At 44.8% G+C, this 23,246-nt stretch overlaps 1 protein-coding gene across 1 annotated transcript in view; it reads right to left on the reverse strand.

The window, feature by feature from the left end:
- Positions 1-15,778, reverse strand: part of LOC118366768 (discoidin, CUB and LCCL domain-containing protein 2) — a 44,515-nt gene extending 28,737 nt beyond the window's left edge. Inside the window, exons 1-3 of the mRNA XM_035749423.2 lie at positions 15,364-15,778; positions 4,216-4,440; positions 3,810-3,947 (exon numbers count right to left, since the gene is read on the reverse strand). Of these exons, the coding sequence (XP_035605316.2) occupies positions 3,810-3,947; positions 4,216-4,440; positions 15,364-15,466 (466 nt within the window). The 5' untranslated portion in view covers positions 15,467-15,778. The remainder of the gene's footprint in view (positions 1-3,809; positions 3,948-4,215; positions 4,441-15,363) is intronic.
- Positions 15,779-23,246: the final 7,468 nt, after the last annotated feature.

Below are 23,246 nucleotides of genomic sequence, written 5' to 3' on the forward strand. Positions count from 1 at the left end.
CAATTTTGTGGACCTTCCTCTGACACCGCCTAGTATATAGGTCCCAGTATGTAGGTCTAGCGCACTACCCTCTGTAGCGCCTTACAGTCCGATGCCGAGCAGTTGCAACCGGTCAGGACGCTCTCGATGGTGCAGCTGTATAACGTTTTGAGGATCTGGGGACCAATGAAAAATCTTTTCAGTCTCCTAAAGGTGAAAAGGCGTTGTCGTGCCCTCTTCATGACTTTGTTGGTGAGTTTGAACCATGATAGTTTGTTGGTGATGTGGACACACACACTGTTCCTGGCACTCTCACTGTAATGCACACACACTGTTGGAACTGTGCAACACAAACAGAGAGATAAGAAAGTGCTCTGCACAAAATGGTACAAAGTGCTAGAACTACAACAGCAGTGCACAAGTTATGTCTAGTGTGTATATGTGCATGTCTGTTCAGAGGTGAGTTAACAGCACAACCCATCATTAAGTCTGTGATACCATCCGATCGAACTTGTAGATAAGGCAACTTTTAAAGGCAATGTTACCGTGTTCACAGGAGATTGCATTCAAGGTAACAATGCCAATGTCGGCTCAATTGGAAATTCCCTTTAAATGTCAAGCGTACAGTGCATTCGGAAAGTATTCACACCACTTGACTTTTTCCACAGTTTGTTACATTACAGCCTTATTCTAAAACTGATTAAATTGTTTTTTTTTCTTCTCATCAATCTACACACAATACACCATAAGGACAAAGCAGATTAATAATTTTAAAAAAAATTAAAAAACACATTTACAGAATTCAGACCCTTTACTCAGTACTTTGTTGAAGCACCTTTGACAGCAATTACAGTCTCGAGTCTTCTTGGGTATGATGCTACAAGATTGGTACACCTGTATTTGGTACACCTGTATTTGTGGAGTTTCTCCCATTCTTCTCTGCAGATCCTCTCAAACTCTGTCAGGTTGCTGCACAGCTATTTTCAGGTCTCTCCAGAGATGTTCAATCAAGGACATTCAGAGACTTGTCCCGAAGCCACTCCTGCATTGTCTTGGCTGTGTGCTTAGGGTCATTGCCCTGTTGGAAGGTAACCCTTTACCCCCAGTCTGAGGTCCTGGGTGGTCTGGAGCAGGTTTTCATCAATGATTTCTCTCTGTACTTTGCTCCGTTCATCTTTGCCTCAATCCTGACTAGTCTCCCAGTCCCTGACACTGAAAAACATCCCCATGATGCTGCATTCTTCACCGTAGGGATGGTGCCAGGTTTCCTCCAGACGTGACGCTTGGCATTCAACCAAAGAGTTCCATATTGGTTTCATCAGACCAGAGAATCTTGTTTCTCATGGTCTGAGATTCTTTAGGTGCCTTTTGGCAAACTCCAAGCAGGCTGTCATGTGCCTTTTACTGAGGAGTGGCTTCTGTTTGGCCACTCTACCATAAAGGCCCAATTTGTGGAGTGCTGCAGAGATGGTTGTCCTTCTGGAAGGTTATCCAATCTCCACAGAGGAACTCTAGAGCTCTGTCAGAGTGACAATCAGGTTCTTGGTCATCTCCCTGACCAAGGCCCTTCTGCCCTGATTGCTCAGTTTGGCTGGGCGGCCAGCTCTAGGAAGAGTCTTGGTGGTTCCAAACTTCTTCCATTCAAGAATGATAGAGGCCACTGGTACCCTTCCCCAGATCTGTGCCTCAACACAATCCTGTCTGAGCTCTACAGACAATTCCTTCGACCTCACGGCTTGGTTTTTGCTCTGACATGCACTGTCAACAGTGGGACCTTATGTAGACAGGTGTGTGCCTTTCCAAATGATGTCCAATCAATTAAATTGACCACAGGTGTACTCCAATCAAGTTGTAGAATCATCTCAAGGATAACCAATGGAAACAGGATGCATCTGAGCTCCATTTTGAGTCTCATAGCAAAGGGGCTGAATACTTATGTAAATAAGGTATGTGATTGAAAATGTTGGTGCTTTTTCATTCGTAGATTTCTGTGTTCTCTGTTTGTGCTCTTCTATAAACCAATGTGTGTTCATGCAAATTACTGATTGAACGAATCCTCACTATCAGTGTCTGCAATTTGGCAGTACGCCCAGAACCTTGTTTAGGGAAAGGGATATCTCACTTTCAAGGTCCTAGCTTAGAGAGAAGCCCTGTGAGGTATTGGTCTGTCACATGCATGACCCAGTATTGGTCGGTCACTTGAATGAAGCAAACGTTATTGATTAATTAATTATGAATAAGCTAAATCATGCAAATATGACTTGTCTGCAGTATATAGAAGAACTAAACAGGACTGTCTCGTTAGAGCTCCTGACAGACAGACGTTCACTAAGTTTGTTTGATCCTCTCCAGTGCGCTGACAATAAACAATGATTAATTTAAGATTGACTTTGAGTGTCATGCTGTAAGAATTTCCACAACAGGTATTTCTGTTTTTTGATTTTGTATAAATTTGCCAACATTTCTAACAACCTATTTTCACTTTGTGATTATGGGGTAGATTTGTTGAGGGTATTTTTTTTATTTAATCAATTTTCGAGCGAGGCTGTAACACAACAAAATGTGGAAAAGGTCAAGGGCTCTGAATACTGTAGCAGGGTTTGTATTGAATCCCGGCCTAAGCCTCCCTGTGCTTCCATCTGCCCTCTCCTGAGACTATCCAGTAACTTCCTTCTCTATTCACCTCCTCATCTCTCACTATGCCACATCTTTACCTTCTCTCTGTTAGTCACACACTCACATAAAGACACACACACACACGATGCTCACACAGAGCTGAACTTCAGAATTAAAAACACACACATGTTGATGTATTATCCTTGTGAGGACCCAACAATTGATTCCCATTCGAAATCCTATTTTTCACTAAGCTTAACCCTTAACCTAACCCTAAACCTAACCCTAACCCTAAACCTAACCCTAACCCTAAACCTAAACCTAACCCTAACCCTAAACCTAACCCTAAACCTAACCCTAACCCTAACCCTAAACCCCCTTAACCTAACCCTAACCCTAACCCTAACCCTAACCCTAACCCTTAACCTAACCCTAAACCTAACCCTAACCCTAAACCTAACCCTAACCCTAAACCTAACCCTAACCCTAACCCTAAACCTAACCCTAACCCTAAACCTAAACCTAAACCTAACCCTAAACCTAAGCTTAACTCCTAACCCTAATTGTAACCCTAACTCCTATGCATAAAATAGCCCTGTACCTTGTAGAGACTGGCGAAATGTCACCACGTGTCTGAATGTTCCTTATTTTACTATCCTTATAAGGACTTCTGGTCCTCACAAGGATAGTAAAACCAAAAATGCAGTAACAAAAGCACAGCTATATGTAGAGATAAATGCCAGCCAGTTGTGTAACACTCCATGTTACAGCAGATCACTTTCCTCACGTTTCCCTGCAACTGAATTCACTCCATATATCTCCTACTCACTGACAGAAGGAGAGCAGCAGGAGACACAACTTACAGATGCCAGTCAATGTAATAGATGTAAAATTGTTATTTCTCCATTAAGGAAGAGGTGGAAGGATGAAAAGGAAGAGAGAGTAGAGGAGTCAAGGGAAAAGAGACAGAGAAGAGAAGCATCTTTAATATGACTCAAAAGAGACTCCTAATCATGCAAACAAATACACACACACTGTTACCTTGGCAACTCTCTTAGTCATGGGGGCACAACGATAGTGTAAAACAATATTTTGTGATCTCAACTAAGAGTCAACACAGCCTATGATTGGGCCCTTAGTGACATTGTTATATCTGAAAGTTTGGACACCAGCAGCAGCTCAGACTCTGCCCCCTAACTTTTAACCCCTGGTACCTGGGTGTTCTGTGGTGGAGTAGGCCAGGGAGAAGCCCCGCCCACTTTGGTGGGTCCCACTCATGAACTGGACGGTGACCTGGTTCCCACTGGACAGGATGAGATCAGGAACATTCAGGCCCAGACCACAGAACTTCACTAGAGGAGGAGAGGGTCAGTTCAATAGCATAGAACTCACTAGTTCCATTATCCTACCTCGGCAGTACAACTTCATCTTGTACTCTGAACTAGAGGTTATTATCTACATTCATACAGTGGTACAGACAGTGTTATTGTATTGATATGTCTGTCATATACTGTGCATAATCAATGGCAATCACTATATAACAGTGTCAGTATATTTCATACCCCCCCCCTCTTCCTGATGATCTCCCTCCCTCCCTCCTTCCCCATTTCCCCCTCTCACCTATCTGGGTCCTATGAGGTCCTATACCATCGTAGATCCTGAGGTAGTTGACCTGACAGTTGTTTTCCTCTATGTCCAGGTCAGCGAAGCGGAAGTGGAGCCTCCGGCCCTGTGGCACGCTGATCTCCCACTCACACACCGTGTGGTTAGGGTACGTACCAGGGTAACCCAGAGACGACAGGCTCCCACTGCAAGGGCCCAAAACACTCTGGCCACAGCCATCGCCTGCAGGGACACACATACACACAATGAGTGATGGCTGGACACATATACATACATCACAGGAGGCTGGTGAGGGGAAGAGAGCTCATAACAATGGCTAAAATGGAATGAATGGAACAGTATCAAGCAACTAAGTGTTGTATGTGTTTGATTCCATTCCATTAACTCTGTTCCAGGCATTAGTATGAGCCATCCTCCCAAATTACAGTTCTACCAGCCGCCTGTGACATATAATTGAAGTCAGACGTTTACATACACTTAGGTTGGAGTCATTAAAACTTGTTTTTCAACCAATCCACACATTTCTTGTTAACTGACTATAGTTTTGGCAAGTCGGTTAGGAAATCTACTTTGTGCATGACACAAGTAATTCTTCGAACAATCATTTACAGACAGATTACTTCACTTATAATTCACTGTATCACAATTCCAGTGGGTAAGAAGTTTACATACACTAAGTTGACTGTGCCTTTAAACAGCTTTGAAAATTCCAGAAAATGATGTCATGGCTTTAGAAACTTCTGATAGGCTAATTGACATCATTTGTGTCAATTGGAGTGGTACCTGTGGATGTATTTTAAGGCCTACCTTCAAACTCAGAGCCTCTTTGCTTGACATCATGTGAAAATCAAAAGAAATCAGCCAAGACCTCAGAAAAAACATTGTAGACCTCCACAAGTCTGGTTCATCCTTGGTAGCAATTTCCAAATGCCCGAAGGTACCACGTTCATATGTAGTACGCAAGTATAAACACCATGGGACCACGCAGCCGTAATACCACTCAGGAAGGAGACGCGTTCTGTCTCCTAGAGATTAGAGGTCGACCGATTATGATTTTCAACGTCGATTCCGATACCAATTATTGGAGGACCAAAAAAAGATGTTGGGAGCTATAGGGGAACAGGCTAGGTGTTAGGAGCTATAGGGGAACAGGCTAGGGGTTAGGAGCTATAGGGGAACAGGCTAGGTGTTAGGAGCTATAGGGGAACAGGCTAGGGTTAATGAGCTATAGGGGAACAGGTTAGGGGTTAGGAGCTATAGGGGAACAGGCTGGGGTTCATGAGCTATAGAGGAACAGGTTGGGGTTAATAAGCTATAGAGGCACAGGCTGGGGTTAATGAGCTATAGAGGAACAGGCTGGGGTTAATGAGCTATAGGGGAACAGAATAGGGTTAATGAGCTATAGAGGAACAGGCTGGGGTTAATGAGCTATAGGGGAACAGAATAGGGTTAATGAGCTATAGAGGAACAGGCTGGGGTTTAATGAGCTATAGGGGAACAGGCTGGGGTTAATGAGCTATAGGGGAACAGGCTAGGTGTTAGGAGCTATAGGGGAACAGGCTAGGGGTTAGGAGCTATAGGGTAACAGACTAGGGGTTAGGAGCTATAGGGGAACAGGCAAGGGTTAATGAGCTATAGGGGAACAGGCTAGGGGTTAATGAGCTATAGAGGAACAGGCTAGGGGTTAGGAGCTATAGGGGAACAGGTTAGGGGTTAATGAGCTACAGGGGAACAGGTTAGGGTTAATGAGCTATAGCGGAACAGGCTGGGGTTAATGAGCTAAGTGTAAATATAGGGGAACAGGTTAGGGGTTAATGAGCTACAGGGGAACAGGTTAGGGTTAATGAGCTATAGGGGAACAGGTTAGGGTTAATGAGCTATAGGGGAACAGGTTAGGGGTTAATGAGCTACAGGGGAACAGGTTAGGGTTAATGAGCTATAGAGGAACAGGTTAGGGGTTAATGAGCTATAGGGGAACAGGCTAGGGGTTAATGAGCTATAGGGGAACAGTTTATGGTTAATGAGCTCTAGGGGATAGAGGTCGACCGATTAATCGGAAGTGCCAAATAATTAGGGCATTTTTGGACACCTTTATTTTTTTACACCTTTATCTAACTAGGCAAATCAGTTAAGAACACATTCTTATTGTCAATGACGGCCTAGGAACAGTGGGTTAACTGCCTCGTTCAGGGACAGATCAACTCGGGGGATTCAATCTTGCAACCTTACAGTTAACTAGTCCAACGCTCTAACCACCTGCCTTACATTGCACTCCACGAGGAGCCTGCCTGTTAATGCGAATGCAGTAAGCCAAGGTAAGTTGCTAGCTAGCATTAAACTTATCTTACAAAAAACAATCAATCAATCATAATCACTAGTTAACTGCACATGGTTGATGATATTACTGGTTTATCTAGCGTGTCCTGCGTTGCATATAATCGATGCGGTGCGTATCGTTGCTCCAATGTGTATCTAACCATAAACATCAATGCCTTTCTTAAAATCAATACACAGAGGTATATATTTTAAAACCTGCATATTTAACTAAAAGAAATCCAGGTTAGCAGGCAATATTAACCAGGTGAAATTGTGTCACTTCTCTTGCGTTCATTGCACGCAGAGTCAGTGTATATGCAACAGTTTGGGCCGCCTAATTTGCCCGAATTTTACATAATTATGACATAACATTGAAGGTTATGCAATGTAACAAGAATATTGAGACTTATGGATGCCACCCGTTTGATAAAATACGGAACCACTCCGTATTTCACTGAAAGAATAAACTTCTTGTTTTCGAGAAGATAGTTTCTAGATTCTACCATATTAATGACCTAAGGCTCATATTTCTGTGTGTTATTATGTTATAACTAAGTCTATGATTTGATAGAACAGTCTGACTGAGCGATGGTAGGCGATGATAGGCAGCAGGCTCGTAAGCATTCATTCAAACAGCACTTTCGTGCGTTTTGTCAGCAGCTCTGCTGTTTATGACTTCAAGCCTATCAACTCCCGAGATTAGACTGGTGTAACCGATATGAAATGGCTAGCTAGTTAGCAGGGGTGCACACTAATATCGTTTCAAACATCACTCGCTCTGAGACTTAGAGTGGTTGTTCCCCTTGCTCTGCATGGGTAACGCTGCTTTGAGGGTGGCTGTTGTCGTTGTGTTCCTGGTTCGAGCCCAGGTAGGAGCGAGGAGAGGGACGGAAGCTATACTGTGACACTGGCAATACTAAAGTGCCTATAAGAACATCCAATAGTCAAAGGTTAATGAAATACAAATGGTATAGAGAGAAATAGTCATATAATTCCTATAATAACTACAACCAAAAACTTCTCACCTGGGAATATTGAAGACTCATGTTAAAAGGAACCACCAGCTTTCATATGTTCTCATGTTCTGAGCAAGGAACTGAAACATTAGCTTTCTGACATGGCACTTTTACTTTCTTCCCCAACACTTTGTTTTTGCATTATTTAAACCAAATTGAACATGTTTCATTTTTTATTTGAGGCTAAATTGATTTTATAGATGTATTATATGAAGTTAAAATAAGTGTTCATTCAGTATTGTTGTAATTGTTATTATTACAAATACATTTTGAAAATCGTCCGACTAATCGGTATCGGCTATTTTGGTCCACCAATAATCGGTATCGGCGTTGAAAAATCATAATCGGTCGACCTCTAATAGGGGAACAGTCTAGGGTTAATGAGCTACAGGGGAACAGGCTAGGGGTTAATGAGCTACAGGGGAACAGGCTAGGGTTAATGAGCTATAGGGGAACAGGTTAGGGTTAATGAGCTATAGGGGAACAGGCTAGGGTTAATGAGCTATAGGGGAACAGGCTAGGGTTAATGAGCTATAGGGGAACAGGCTAGGGTTAATGAGCTATAGGGGAACAGGTTAGGGTTAATGAGCTATCTAGGGGAGCTAACAGGCTAGGGTTAATGAGCTATAGGGGAACAGTCTAGGGTTAATGAGCTATAGGGGAACAGGCTAGGGTTAATGAGCTATAGGGGAACAGGCTAGGGTTAATGAGCTATAGGGGAACAGGCTAGGGTTAATGAGCTATAGGGGAACAGGCTAGGGTTAATGAGCTATAGGGGAACAGGCTGGGGTTAATGAGCTATAGGGAACAGACTAGGGGTTAATGAGCTATAGGGAACAGGCTAGGGTTAATGAGCTATAGGGGAACAGGCTAGGGTTAATGAGCTATAGAGGAACAGGCTAGGGGTTAATGAGCTATAGGGGAACAGGCTAGGGTTAATGAGCTATAGGGGAACAGGCTAGGGGTTAATGAGCTATAGGGGAACAGGCTAGGGGTTAATGAGCTATAGGGGAACAGGCTAGGGGTTAATGAGCTATAGGGGAACAGTCTAGGGTTAATGAGCTATAGGGGAACAGGCTAGGGTTAATGAGCTATAGGGGAACAGGCTAGGGGTTAATGAGCTAGGGGAGGGGAACAGGCTAGGGGTTAATGAGCTATAGGGGAACAGGCTAGGGTTAATGAGCTATAGGGGAACAGGCTGGGGTTAATGAGCTATAGGGAACAGGCTAGGGTTAAGAGCTATAACAGGTTAGGGTTAACAGGGGAACAGTCTAGGGTTAATGAGCTATAGGGGAACAGGCTAGGGTTAATGAGCTATAGGGGAACAGGCTAGGGTTAATGAGCTATAGGGGAACAGGCTAGGGTTAATGAGCTATAGGGGAACAGGCTAGGGTTAATGAGCTATAGGGGAACAGGCTAGGGGTTAATGAGCTATAGGGGAACAGGTTAGGGTTAATGAGCTATAGGGGAACAGGCTAGGGTTAATGAGCTATAGGGGAACAGGCTAGGGGTTAATGAGCTATAGGGGAACAGGCTAGGGTTAATGAGCTATAGGGGAACAGGCTAGGGGTTAATGAGCTATAGGGGAACAGGCTAGGGTTAATGAGCTATAGGGGAACAGGCTAGGGTTAATGAGCTATAGGGGAACAGGCTAGGGTTAATGAGCTATAGGGGAACAGGCTAGGGTTAATGAGCTATAGGGGAACAGGCTAGGGGTTAATGAGCTATAGGGGAACAGGCTAGGGGTTAATGAGCTATAGGGGAACAGGCTAGGGTTAATGAGCTATAGGGGAACAGGCTGGGGTTAATGAGCTATAAGGGAACAGACTAGGGGTTAATGAGCTATAAGGGAACAGGCTAGGGTTAATGAGCTATAGGGGAACAGGCTAGGGTTAATGAGCTATAGAGGAACAGGCTAGGGGTTAATGAGCTATACGGGAACAGGCTAGGGTTAATGAGCTATAGGGGAACAGGCTAGGGGTTTAATGAGCTATAGGGGAACAGGCTAGGGGTTAATGAGCTATAGGGGAACAGGCTAGGGTTAATGAGCTATAGGGGAACAGGCTAGGGTGAATGAGCTATAGGGGAACAGGTTAGGGTTAATGAGCTATAGGGGAACAGGCTAGGGTTAATGAGCTATAGGGGAACAGTCTAGGGTTAATGAGCTATAGGGGAACAGGCTAGGGGTTAGGAGCTATAGGGGAACAGGGTTAATGAGCTATAGGGGAACAGGCTAGGGTTAATGAGCTATAGGGGAACAGGCTAGGGTTAATGAGCTATAGGGGAACAGGCTAGGGGTTAATGAGCTATAGGGGAACAGGTTAGGGTTAATGAGCTATAGGGGAACAGGCTAGGGTTAATGAGCTATAGGGGAACAGGCTAGGGGTTAATGAGCTATAGGGGAACAGGCTAGGGTTAATGAGCTATAGGGGAACAGGCTAGGGTTAATGAGCTATAGGGGAACAGGCTAGGGTTAATGAGCTATAGGGGAACAGGCTAGGGTTAATGAGCTATAGGGGAACAGGTTAGGGTTAATGAGCTATAGGGGAACAGGCTAGGGTTAATGAGCTATAGGGGAACAGGCTAGGGTTAATGAGCTATAGGGGAACAGGTTAGGGTTAATGAGCTATAGGGGAACAGGCTAGGGTTAATGAGCTATAGGGGAACAGGTTAGGCAGGCTATAGGGGAACAGGTTAGGGTTAATGAGCTATAGGGGAACAGGCTAGGGGTTAATGAGCTATAGGGGAACAGGCTAGGGTTAATGGGCTATAGGGGAACAGGCTAGGGTTAATGAGCTATAGGGGAACAGGCTAGGGTTAATGAGCTATAAGGGAACAGGTTAGGGTTAATGAGCTATAGGGGAACAGGTTAGGGTTAATGAGCTATAAGGGAACAGATTAGGGTTAATGAGCTATAGGGGAACAGGCTAGGGTTAATGAGCTATAGGGGAACAGGTTAGGGTGAATGAGCTATAGGGGAACAGGCTAGGGTTAATGAGCTATAGGGGAACAGGCTAGGGTTAATGAGCTATAGAGGAACAGGTTAGGGGTTAATGAGCTTTTGGGGAACAGGCAAGGGTTAATGAGCTATAGGGGAACAGGCTGGGGGTTAATGAGCTATAGGGGAACAGGCTAGGGGTTAATAATCTATAGGGGAACAGGCTGGGGGTTAATGAGCTATAGGGGAACAGGCTAGGGGTTAATGAGCTATAGGGGAACAGGCTAGGGGTTAGGAGCTATAGGGGAACAGGCTAGGGGTTAATGAGCTATAGGGGAACAGGCTAGGTGTTAGGAGCTATAGGGGAAGAGGCTAGGGGTTAGGAGCTATAGGGGAACAGGCTAGGGGTTAATGAGCTATAGGGGAACAGGCTAGGTGTTAATGAGCTACAGGGGAACAGGCTAGGGGTTAATGAGCTATAGGGGAACAGGCTAGGGGTTAATGAGCTATAGGGGAACAGGCTAGGGGTTAGGAGCTATAGGGGAACAGGCTAGGGGTTAATGAGCTATAGGGGAACAGGCTAGGGGTTAATGAGCTACAGGGGAACAGGCTAGGGGTTAATGAGCTACAGGGGAACAGGCTAGGTGTTAGGAGCTATAGGGGAACAGGCTAGGCGTTAGGAGCTATAGGGGAACAGACTAGGGGTTAGGAGCTATAGGGGAACAGGCTAGGGGTTAGGAGCTATAGGGGAACATGCTAGGTGTTAGGAGCTATAGGGGAACAGGCTAGGGGTTAGGAGCTATAGGGGAACAGGCTAGGGGTTAGGAGCTATAGGGGAACAGGCTAGGGGTTAATGAGCTACAGGGGAACAGGCTAGGGGTTAATGAGCTATAGGGGAACAGGCTAGGGGTTAATGAGCTATAGGGGAACAGGCTAGGTGTTAATGAGCTATAGGGGAACAGGCTAGGTGTTAGGAGCTATAGGGGAACAGGCTAGGGGTTAGGAGCTATAGGGGAACAGGCTAGGGGTTAGGAGCTATAGGGGAACAGGCTAGGGGTTAGGAGCTATAGGGGAACAGGCTAGGGGTTAGGAGCTATAGGGGAACAGGCTAGGGGTTAATGAGCTACAGGGGAACAGGCTAGGGGTTAATGAGCTATAGGGGAACAGGCTAGGGGTTAATGAGCTACAGGGGAACAGGCTAGGGGTTAATGAGCTATAGGGGAACAGGCTAGGGGTTAATGAGCTACAGGGGAACAGGCTAGGGGTTAGGAGCTATAGGGGAACAGGCTAGGGGTTAATGAGCTATAGGGGAACAGGCTGGGGGTTAGGAGCTATAGGGGAACAGGCTAGGGGTTAATGAGCTATAGGGGAACAGGCTAGGGGTTAATGAGCTATAGGGGAACAGGCTAGGGGTTAATGAGCTATAGGGGAACAGGCTGGGGGTTAGGAGCTATAGGGGAACAGGCTAGGGGTTAATGAGCTATAGGGGAACAGGCTAGGGGTTAATGAGCTATAGGGGAACAGGCTAGGGGTTAGGGCTATAGGGGAACAGGCTAGGGGTTAATGAGCTATAGGGGAACAGGCTGGGGGTTAGGAGCTATAGGGGAACAGGCTAGGGGTTAATGAGCTATAGGGGAACAGGCTAGGGGTTAATGAGCTATAGGGGAACAGGCTAGGGGTTAATGAGCTATAGGGGAACAGGCTAGGGGTTAGGAGCTATAGGGGAACAGGCTAGGGGTTAATGAGCTATAGGGGAACAGGCTGGGGGTTAGGAGCTACAGGGGAACAGGCTAGGGGTTAATGAGCTACAGGGGAACAGGCTGGGGGTTAGGAGCTACAGGGGAACAGGCTAGGGGTTAATGAGCTATAGGGGAACAGGCTGGGGGTTAGGAGCTACAGGGGAACAGGCTAGGGGTTAATGAGCTATAGGGGAACAGGCTGGGGGTTAGGAGCTACAGGGGAACAGGCTAGGGGTTAATGAGCTATAGGGGAACAGGCTAGGGGTAAATGAGCTACAGGGGAACAGGCTAGGGGTTAATGAGCTACAGGGGAACAGGCTAGGGGTTAGGAGATGTATGGGAACAGGCTAGGGGTTAGGAGATGTATGGGAACAGGCTAGGGGTTAGGAGATGTATGGGAACAGGCTACGGGTTAGGAGCTATAGGGGAACAGGCTACGGGTTAGGAGCTATAGGGGAACAGGCTACGGGTTAGGAGCTATAGGGGAACAGGCTACGGGTTAGGAGCTATAGGGGAACAGGCTACAGGTTAGGAGCTATAGGGGAACAGGCTACGGGTTAGGAGCTATAGGGGAACAGGCTACGGGTTAGGAGCTATAGGGGAACAGGCTACGGGTTAGGAGCTATAGGGGAACAGGCTACGGGTTAGGAGCTATAGGGGAACAGGCTACGGGTTAGGAGCTATAGGGGAACAGGCTACGGGTTAGGAGCTATAGGGGAACAGGCTAGGGGTTAGGAGCTATAGGGGAACAGGCTACGGGTTAGGAGCTATAGGGGAACAGGCTACGGGTTAGGAGCTATAGGGGAACAGGCTACGGGTTAGGAGCTATAGGGGAACAGGCTAGGGGTTAGGAGCTATAGGGGAACAGGCTAGGGGTTAGGAGCTATAGGGGAACAGGCTAGGGGTTAGGAGCTATAGGGGAACAGGCTAGGGGTTAGGAGCTATAGGGGAACAGGCTAGGGGTTAGGAGCTATAGGGGAACAGGCTAGGGGTTAGGAGCTATAGGGGAACAGGCTACGGGTTAGGAGCTATAGGGGAACAGGCTAGGGGTTAGGAGCTATAGGGGAACAGGCTAGGGGTTAGGAGCTACAGGGGAACAGGCTAGGGGTTAGGAGCTATAGAGGAACAGGCTAGGGGTTAGGAGCTATAGGGGAACAGGCTAGGGGTTAGGAGCTATAGGGGAACAGGCTAGGGGTTAGGAGCTATAGGGGAACAGGCTAGGCTAGGGAACAGGCTAGGAGCTATAGGGGAACAGGCTACGGGTTAGGAGCTATAGGGGAACATGCTAGGGGTTAGGAGATGTATGGGAACAGGCTAGGGGTTAGGAGCTATTGGGGAACATGCTAGGGGTTAGGAGATGTATGGGAACAGGCTAGGAGCTATAGGGGAACAGGCTACAGGTTAGGAGCTATTGGGGAACATGCTAGGGGTTAGGAGATGTATGGGAACAGGCTATAGGGGAACATGCTAGGGGTTAGGAGCTGTATGGGAACAGGCTAGGAGCTATAGGGGAACAGGCTACAGGTTAGGAGCTGAGGGGAACATAGGCTAGGGGTTAGGGGTTAGAGCTGTATGGGAACAGGCTATGGGAACAGGCTAGGGGTTAGCTATAGGGGAACATGCTAGGGGTTAGGAGTTGTATGGGAACAGGCTAGGAGCTATAGGGGAACAGGCTAGGGGTTAGGGGAACAGGCTAGGAGCTATAGGGGAACATGCTAGGGGTTAGGAGCTGTATGGGAACAGGCTAGGAGCTATAGGGGAACATGCTAGGGTTAGGAACATGTATTAGGGAAACAGGCTAGGGGTTAGGAGCTATATGGGAACATGCATGCTAGGGGTTAGGAGCTGTATGGGAACAGGCTAGGAGCTATAGGGGAACAGGCTACAGGTTAGGAGCTGTATTGGGAACATGCTAGGGGAACATGCTTAGGAGATGTATGGGAACAGGCTAGGGGTTAGCTATAGGGGAACATGCTAGGGTTAGGGAGCTGTATGGGGGAACAGGCTAGGAGCTATAGGGAACAGGCTAGGAGCTATAGGGGAACATGCTAGGTTAGGAGCTGTAGGAGCTATAGGGGAACATGCTTGTAGGGAACAGCTATTGGGGAACATGCTAGGGGTTAGGAGCTGTATGGGAACAGGCTAGGAGCTATAGGGGAACATGCTAGGGGTTAGGAGCTGTATGGGAACAGGCTAGGAGCTATAGGGGAACAGGCTACAGGTTAGGAGCTATTGGGGAACATGCTAGGGGTTAGGAGCTGTATGGGAACAGGCTAGGAGCTATAGGGGAACATGCTAGGGGTTAGGAGCTGTATGGGAACAGGCTAGGAGCTATAGGGGAATGGGCTATGGCTTTTTTGGGGACCAGCGATAACAGTGGACAGTCATACATTATGACGGCCTGGCTGGTGTTATGTAATATCACTGACACTGGCTGGACATTAGCCAGATGAACCGGACAAAAACACAGTGACCTCCCCATCCCGCTGGACTTCGAGAGAAGCAGCTTTCGGGTCAGTTTACACTATCACTAACCAAACACTGTACTCAACCACCAACGTTTCCAAACGTGCAAGTGTCAGTTGGAGAAGTGTAATACATTTGTAAACCACGTAAACATTAACCTAGTTCGCGGGATTAAGAAGAGTTGTTAACTAGTTACTACCTGTAATGTCACGATAAATTGATATGAGGTTGTTCTACCAAATTCTACCAAATTGTGATATCGCTGTCTCTTTCATTACCTGAAATCCGGCACACAAATGACTAGTGTTACTTTGCACTGTCTACCCCTTATATATAGGCTGTGGGCTACACTTCAATAATCCATTTCAATGACTAACAAACTACTTGGAGAAAAGAGGAACTTTTCCAGTCTGATTCTGGCTACATATTTGGGATAGGGGAGAGAACGAGCCATGTAAGGTAGGCCATCTGGCGATATAGTCTCTGTTTGCTCCCTTGCTGAAGACAACAAAATCATCTCTGCCGCTTGACTGTCGAGTGCAACCGAGTAGCCAAACGTCATTTGACCACTGCGTCATAACGATGTATAGCTAGTAACAGACTATACGTATCGAGTTTGTAACACTTTTATTACACTTGGTTACATTGAGTGGTACCGACAGACACCAACCTTGCTGCGCTCGACTGCTTCTGGCGGTGAGGATGATGACAGTCGACAAGAAGAAAAGCCTGGTCCCTGTCGGTCCCCTGCCCACCATTACCGCTCTGCCCATAGCAGCCTGCAGTCTGAATGCATAATGCACGCTTTCACACCGGTGAACTCCAAGTTTAGTCCATACAAGCAGTTTAAAACGCCGCTTCCCAAAACCTCAGTCTTCCGTCAAATGAACCCTTGCTTCCTTCCGCGCTCTGAAACCTCCGACACTCTCCACTCTTTCTGAAATCACTGCACCGTCGCGTTCAGCTTCGTTTCCACAACTGAATCTGAAGAAACATTATCCAATCGGCTGTGGAACCACTTCCTCCACTTCCGCCCCTCCTCCCACATTGCAATAGGATTCAGTAGGAATCCCCTAGTCCACCAAGTGGTGTGATGGAATAAAACATATTAAACCGTGACTTTCCCCTGCGCTCCTACGTGAGCAGCCTGTAACGAGTTTTCCCCGTTGGACATGATAGGCAGGGCCGGGTCTAGCATTTTGGGGGCCCTAAGCAAGATTTGTTTTCCCTCCACCTCGAGGAAAATAACATTTTGTGGCCCCCCTCTTGAGAGTTGAGATAACATTTTAAGTTAATTTCCTGTAATTCTACACATTTGTCCATGTATGTACACAGCAAAATGGCCAGTGTTAATAAAAACATGTAAGGAAGAATCCATGCACAATAGAATACCAATTTTCCAAAAGCTTTATTTCCAAATACAGAACATGTACAGGTTACTCAGCATCAGCATCAGTGTTCTCATCATCTCATCTCAGGTCTGGGTCAGACCATAATATCTCATCACAGTCACACATTACGTTTGCTCTTGCCAGACAGCGTGGGCAAAATGGCTTAGAAAACCCTGGATAGACTCCACAGACACATCACCACAGGCGTCCACCATTGCCTCCAGGAGGTTTTGCTGTGTGTAAGGGTTGCTGTCATATACTCTCCACCGCCATGCTGAGAAAAATTAAGCAATCGGATTGGGGAATATGCTGGCAAAAAAATAGTGAACCTGGGGTGGTCATTGAACCAGGTGCGAACCAGAGGAGACGATGGGAACTCACATTATCCTAAATGACAACATATTAGGCTTGCTCTGGTTGCCCTGGCTCCCCATCCTGTTGAAGAATGTTATTGTGTACTGCAGTTACTGTAACACATTACTATAAAGTACTGTATTGATATGCTGGAGAGATGGGTCATACGCTACATATTGTAAAAATTCTGTACAGTATAGCAATTACCTGCACATACTGGAATCGTTGCTCCTTAACTCTGTTTGAATTCCTTTCAAAAGGCACACAGTACAGCTGCTTTGTCCTTATGTGGTTCTTCTGAACGATCTGGTCAATGGTGGAAATATTGACACTGTCAATTCCTTGGAAGACTACCAGGTCTTCAACTATTTGGGTTTGAATTTCCCTCAAACAGATGCCATTATTGGCAATCACCATATTCTCCAGGGCAGTCTCCTACTCAGCTGTGAGAAGTCTCCGCCTACCTCCAATAACTCTCAGTCCTGTAAAAATGAAATCTGACCATTACTGACCTATGATCAGCCATTACTGTGGTTAAAAACTACACTGAGAACAAAGTGGAGATTCAGTTTATATGAACAACGACATTACATGTATCACAGTAGCAAAAAGACAAATTACCCATTTTCCCATCTGAAAGTACGGACAATGGATGCAACCGTGTAACGGCTTAGGTTGGGTTGCACTAGCTGTCCAGCTTCTCTCATAGTCCTCCCATATATGAGCACATGATTAACTAGGGTGGCACGGATTTCATCTGAGATTACTTGTTGTTGTTGTTGTTGTTGTTGTTGCCCTCTTCCTCTCTGTTGTCTTGCAACGTCCGCATTGTTAGGGTCTATTTTTCCAACGCACATGGAGATGCCTCTAGGCCCCATTTATTAATCCTGCAATTCTGATTGGTGTGTTAACAATTTTGAGGCTTAGTGTTTGCACCTGGAGAAAGGTGTGCTCTTTGATTTTAGATTGTAATGACTGTAATTGTACTGAGAGCATGTGTTTGGTGAATGAATGCAATTAATGATTTATTTGGCCACTTTTGTGTAAGGATTTGCAGAAAGAGTTTTGAATATTGAAACGTGTGGACAGTTATGGGAATGTGTGTGTATTCTTGGTAATGACGTAAGGGTATGGGTTTTTGTGCTAAAGGAACCCGTTTTCGTGTTTAAGCAATCGAGAAAAACTGTTGGGACAAATTCTTATTTACAATGACTGCATACCCCGGCCAAACCCTAACCCGGGCGACGCTGGGCCAATTGTGCTCTGACCTATGGGATTCCCAATCACGGCCGGTTGTGATACAGCCTGGAATCGAACCAGGGTCTGTAGTGATGCCTCTATCACTGCGATGCAGACTGCTGCGACACTATAGAGCTCATGCTATGCAGGTAGTTTTTTTAGTATTGTTTTTCATACAGTTGAAGTCGGAAGTTTACATAAACTTAGGTTGGAGTGATTAAAACACATTTTTCAACCACTCTACACATTTCTTGTTAACTAACTATAGTTTTGGCAAAAGCCTGAAGGTACCACGTTCATCTGTACAAACAATAGTACGCAACTATAAACACCATGGGACCACGCAGCCGTCATACCGCTCAGGAAGGAGATGTGTTCTGTCTCCTAGAGATGAACGTATTTTGGTGCAAAAGTTCAAATCAATCCCAGAACAGCAGCAAAAGACCTTGTGAAGATGCTGGAGGAAACAGGTACAAAAGTATCTATATCCACAGTAAAACAGGTCCTATATCGACATAACCTGAAATGCCGCTCAGCAAGGAAAAATCCACTGCTCCAAAACCACCATAAAAAACCCAGACTACCGTTTGCAACTGCACATGGGGACAAAGATCATACTTTTTGGAGAAAAGTCCTCTGGTCTGATGAAACAAAAATATAACTGTTTGGGCATAATGACCATCGTTATGTTTGGAGGAAAAAGGGGGAGGCTTACAAGCTGAATAACCCTATCCCAACCATGAAGAACGGGGGTGGCAGCATCATGTTGTGGAGGTGCTTTGATGCAGGAGGGACTGGTGCACTTCAAAATAGATGGCATCATTTGTGGATATATTGAAGCAACATCTCAAGACATCAGTCAGGAAGTTAAAGCTTGGTTGCAAATGGGTCTTCCAAATGGACAATGACCCCAAGCATACTTCCAAAGTTGTGGTAAAATGGCTTAAGGACAACAGTCAAGGTATTGGAGTGGCCATCACAAAGCCCTGACCTCAATCCCATAGAAAATGTGTGGGCAGAACTGAAAAAGCATTTGCGAGCATGGAGGCCTACAAATCTGACACCAGCTCTGTCAGGAGGAATGGGCCAAAATACACCCAACTTATTGTGGGAAGCTTGTGGAAGGCTACCCAATACTTTTGACCCAAATTAAACAATTTAAAGGCAATGCTACCAAATACTAATTGAGTGCATGTAAACTTCTCATCCACTACTAATATTCTGACATTTCACATTCTTAAAATAAAGTGGTGATCCTAACTGTCCTAAAACAGGGATTTTTTACTTGGTTTGAATGTCAGAAATGATGAAAATCCTAGTTTAAATGTATTTGGATAAGGTGTATGTAAACTTCTGACTTCAACTGTATCTGTGTTTCTGCATATGAATTGATTGATTCATATTAAGCTACACAAAGATAAATATCATAAATGTCTCTCAACTTATCCAATCAGCTAGTTAGATTTATTGCACCCATCGCAGAAATGGTTGTTCCGGTTTAAATGGTTTAGGTAGTCTCCTTTTCCAGATTTCATTCCAAATGCAGGTTGCAGATGATCACAAATTCCAACTGTTGGATATCCCAACTCTGGCTGAAAAGGAATTACACATCAACTTTGCCAGCTAGCATAATGTGACTTGCAGGCCTGATCTGGCCTGTCATTTGTAAACCAGGATTTTCCTAACACCACTCTGGTAGGGTAAAAACTAGGCCATGAAAGTAAGGTCTTATGATATGTAATATATTGTCATAAAATAAAAAATGTAATGATAACATTCACCTCGGTACTCATTTGGTGAAATCCACGGGTCTTTAAAAGTAAAGCATTGAACAACCATGTCTCTGTCATTAACAAATACAGTCATGGGTGGTAACTCTACAATTCACTCGAAAAGAAAAGGTACCATGTGAAATAAGCAAATGAGGCTTTACACCATATAATGTTAAAATGACACGCAAAATCACTTACTGTAACCGTTTTGCATAACATTAATAGGAGTTAACTCTAGATTAACACTAGTTTTGAATTTAAATAACGCTGTGAGTTTAAATAACGCCACAGTTTTAAATTTGATGTCTAATGCAGCTTTTTACACTGTGAAGTGTTACATTAACACTCTAAATGTATAACACTACAATCAGAGTGCTTTATACACTGTAGAGTGGGACCATGTGTTATCTAAGGTAGTGGTGAAACACTGACAAATTTACTGTGCAGAGAAAATGTTGCAGTTTTAAAGCATGTTTTCTGCAGTTCTACACATTTTGCCATGGGGCGGAGAGAAAATGTTGCAGTTTTAAAGCATGTTTTCTGCAGTTCTACACATTTTGCCATGGGGCGGAGAGAAAATGTTGCAGTTTTAAAGCATGTTTTCTGCAGTTCTACACATTTTGCCATGGGGCGGAGAGAAAATGTTGCAATTTAAATCAAATTTCATGCAATTCTACTTCTTTTGCCATGGGGCGGAGAGAAAAATCTATCCAGTTTTACAGCACATTTTGTTCAACTCTACCCCTTTTGCCATGTGGTGGAGATAATTGTTTTCAGTTTTAAAGTACATTTGTGAAAGTGAGAGTGACTAACACAATCAATGGGGACTCCATGGAGGTCAGGGCCCCTGGGTACATGCCCTGCGTACCCTGTCGGTAGTATGCCTAGACTACTACTAAGTTTAGATAGATTGGTAAATTAGTCTAGCAAGCTTAAAATTGTTAGCTGACATGGCTAATTGAGTGACTGCCAGTGATGACATAAGAGAAAAATTGCTGATAAAGAACCAAAAATCGAACTTGCACCTTCAGTATTCTACTATTCTAACTCTCAATAGTAAGTTGAGACCCCGACTTATGTTGCTTATGCCTGGAGCTGGCCCTGATGATAGGTATGAACCAGGTAATCAACATTTATTGCAGGACGAGTTGTCACAGGCCTACAACCTAAATAACCCATACTGCCATACCTGCCCAATGCCCAGGCTCATGACCCAGCCACAGTCATTCCTTAGTCAGTGCTTAGCTTTTATGTAAAGATAGATTGGTGAGGGTAGGCAACAACATCTCCTCCCCGCTGATCCTCAACACGGGGGCCCCACAAGGGTGCGTTTTGAGCCCTCTCCTGTACTCCCTGTTCACCCACGACTGCGTGGCCACGCACGCCTCCAACTCAATCATCAAGTTTGCGGACGACACAACAGTGGTAGGCTTGATTACCAACAACGACGAGACGGCCTACAGGGAGGAGGTGAGGGCCCTCGGAGTGTGGTGTCAGGAAAATAACCTCACACTCAACAACAACAAACAACAAAACTAAGGAGATGATTGTGGACTTCAGGAAACAGCAGAGGGAACACCCCCCTATCCACATCGATGGAACAGTAGTGGAGAGGGTAGCAAGTTTTAAGTTCCTCGGCATACACATCACAGACAAACTGAATTGGTCCACTCACACAGACAGCGTCGTGAAGAAGGCGCAGCAGCGCCTCTTCAACCTCAGGAGGCTGAAGAAATTTGGCTTGTGACCAAAAGCACTCACAAACTTCTACAGATGCACAATCGAGAGCATCCTGGCGGGCTGTATCACCGCCTGGTACGGCAACTGCTCCGCCCTCAACCGTAAGGCTCTCCAGATGGTAGTGAGGTCTGCACAACGCATCACCGGGGGCAAACTACCTGCCCTCCAGGACACCTACACCACCCGATGTTACAGGAAGGCCATAAAGATCATCAAGGACATCAACCACCCGAGCCACTGCCTGTTCACCCCGCTATCATCCAGAAGGCGAGGTCAGTACAGGTGCATCAAAGCTGGGACCGAGAGACTGAAAAACAGCTTCTATCTCAAGGCCATCAGACTGTTAAACAGCCACCACTAACATTGAGTGGCTGCTGCCAACACACTGACATTGACACTGACCCAACTCCAGCCACTTTAATAATGGGAATTGATGGGAAATGATGTAAATATATCACAATATAAACAATGCTACCTTATATAATGTTACTTACCCTACATTATTCATCTCATATGCATACGTATATACTGTACTCTATATCATCGACTGCATCCTTATGTAATACATGTATCACTAGCCACTTTAACTATGCCACTTTGTTTACTTTGTCTACATACTCATCTCATATGTATATACTGTACTCGATACCATCTACTGTATGCTAGCCCCGTGCCATCACCCATTCATATATCCTTATGTACATATTCTTTATCCCCTTACACTGTGTATAAGACAGTAGTTTTGGAATTGTTAGTTAGATTACTTGTTGGTTATTACTGCATTGTCGGAACTAGAAGCACAAGCATTTCGCTACACTCGCATTAACATCTGCTAACCATGTGTATGTGACAAATAAAATTGGATTTGATTTGATTTGACCGCTTACTCTTTTATTGAAGAGATATAACACAAAATGGCTTGGTTATTGACTGTCTGTTGTGGTTAGTAGATTGTGTGCCAGTAATAATCTATTATTAATGAACGCCTACATTTTGGTCCCTGTCCAGTGTCCAGACGTTCCTGAGTCCCAGTGGTGCATTAGTTTAATATAGTAAACTTAAACTGAAACTAAAATGAGAACTAAATCATGAAAAAACGAATTAGTAAACTGAAATAAAATTATTAACAAATAAACCCATTTGAAAAATGAAAACTATTGTTGAATTATTCTTTGACTCCAAAACTAAGCTTTTGGGAAGTTTTCAAGCAAATTAATTTGGTGGGAATAAAAAAATGTGACCAGTAAATGGCTGTGTTTCAAATAGGCCTAGCTTGTGCATCACTAACACTAGCTATCCCTAGCTAACAAGCAAACAATTGTCTAGGTAGCTAACTTGGTTCTTCTTACATACACTACTAAAGTTACAGTTTTTCTCAATTGCTTAATCACAAAACATGTTCCTATCGCACAAAAACACAAGTCATTCCCAAAATCACACGTTTCCCTTTCACCGTAAACACTATTCACCGGTTTCCACACGTTTCAATATTCAAAACTCTTTCTGCAAAACCTTACACAAAAGTGGCCAAATAAATCATTAATTCAACTATATATTCCTTCACCAAACACATGCTCTCAGTATAATTAACTAAAGTCATTACAACCTAAACTCAAAGAGCACACCTTTCTCCAGGTGCAAACACTAAGCCTATAAATTGTTAACACACCCATCAGAATGACAGGATCAATAAATAGGGCCTAGAGGCGTGTCCGTGTGCTTTGGAACAATGGATCCTAACAATGCCCAAGTTGCAAGACAACAGAGAGGAAGAGGGCGGCGACAACAACAACAACAAGTAATCTCAGATGAAATCCGTGCCACCCTAGTTTATAATGTGCTCATACATGGGAGGACTATGAGAGAAGCTGGACAGCTAGTGCAACCCAACCTAAGCCGTTACACATTTGCATCCATTGTCCGTACTTTCAGAAGGGAAAACGTGTCATTTGACTTTTTGCTACTGTGATACATGTAATGTTGTAGTGCATACAGACCGAATCTAGTTTTTAACCACAGTAATGGCTGATCATAGGTCCGTAATGGTCAAATTTAAT

Source organism: Oncorhynchus keta, chromosome 34 (genome assembly GCF_023373465.1).
Source record: "Oncorhynchus keta strain PuntledgeMale-10-30-2019 chromosome 34, Oket_V2, whole genome shotgun sequence".
Lineage (NCBI taxonomy): Eukaryota > Metazoa > Chordata > Actinopteri > Salmoniformes > Salmonidae > Oncorhynchus > Oncorhynchus keta.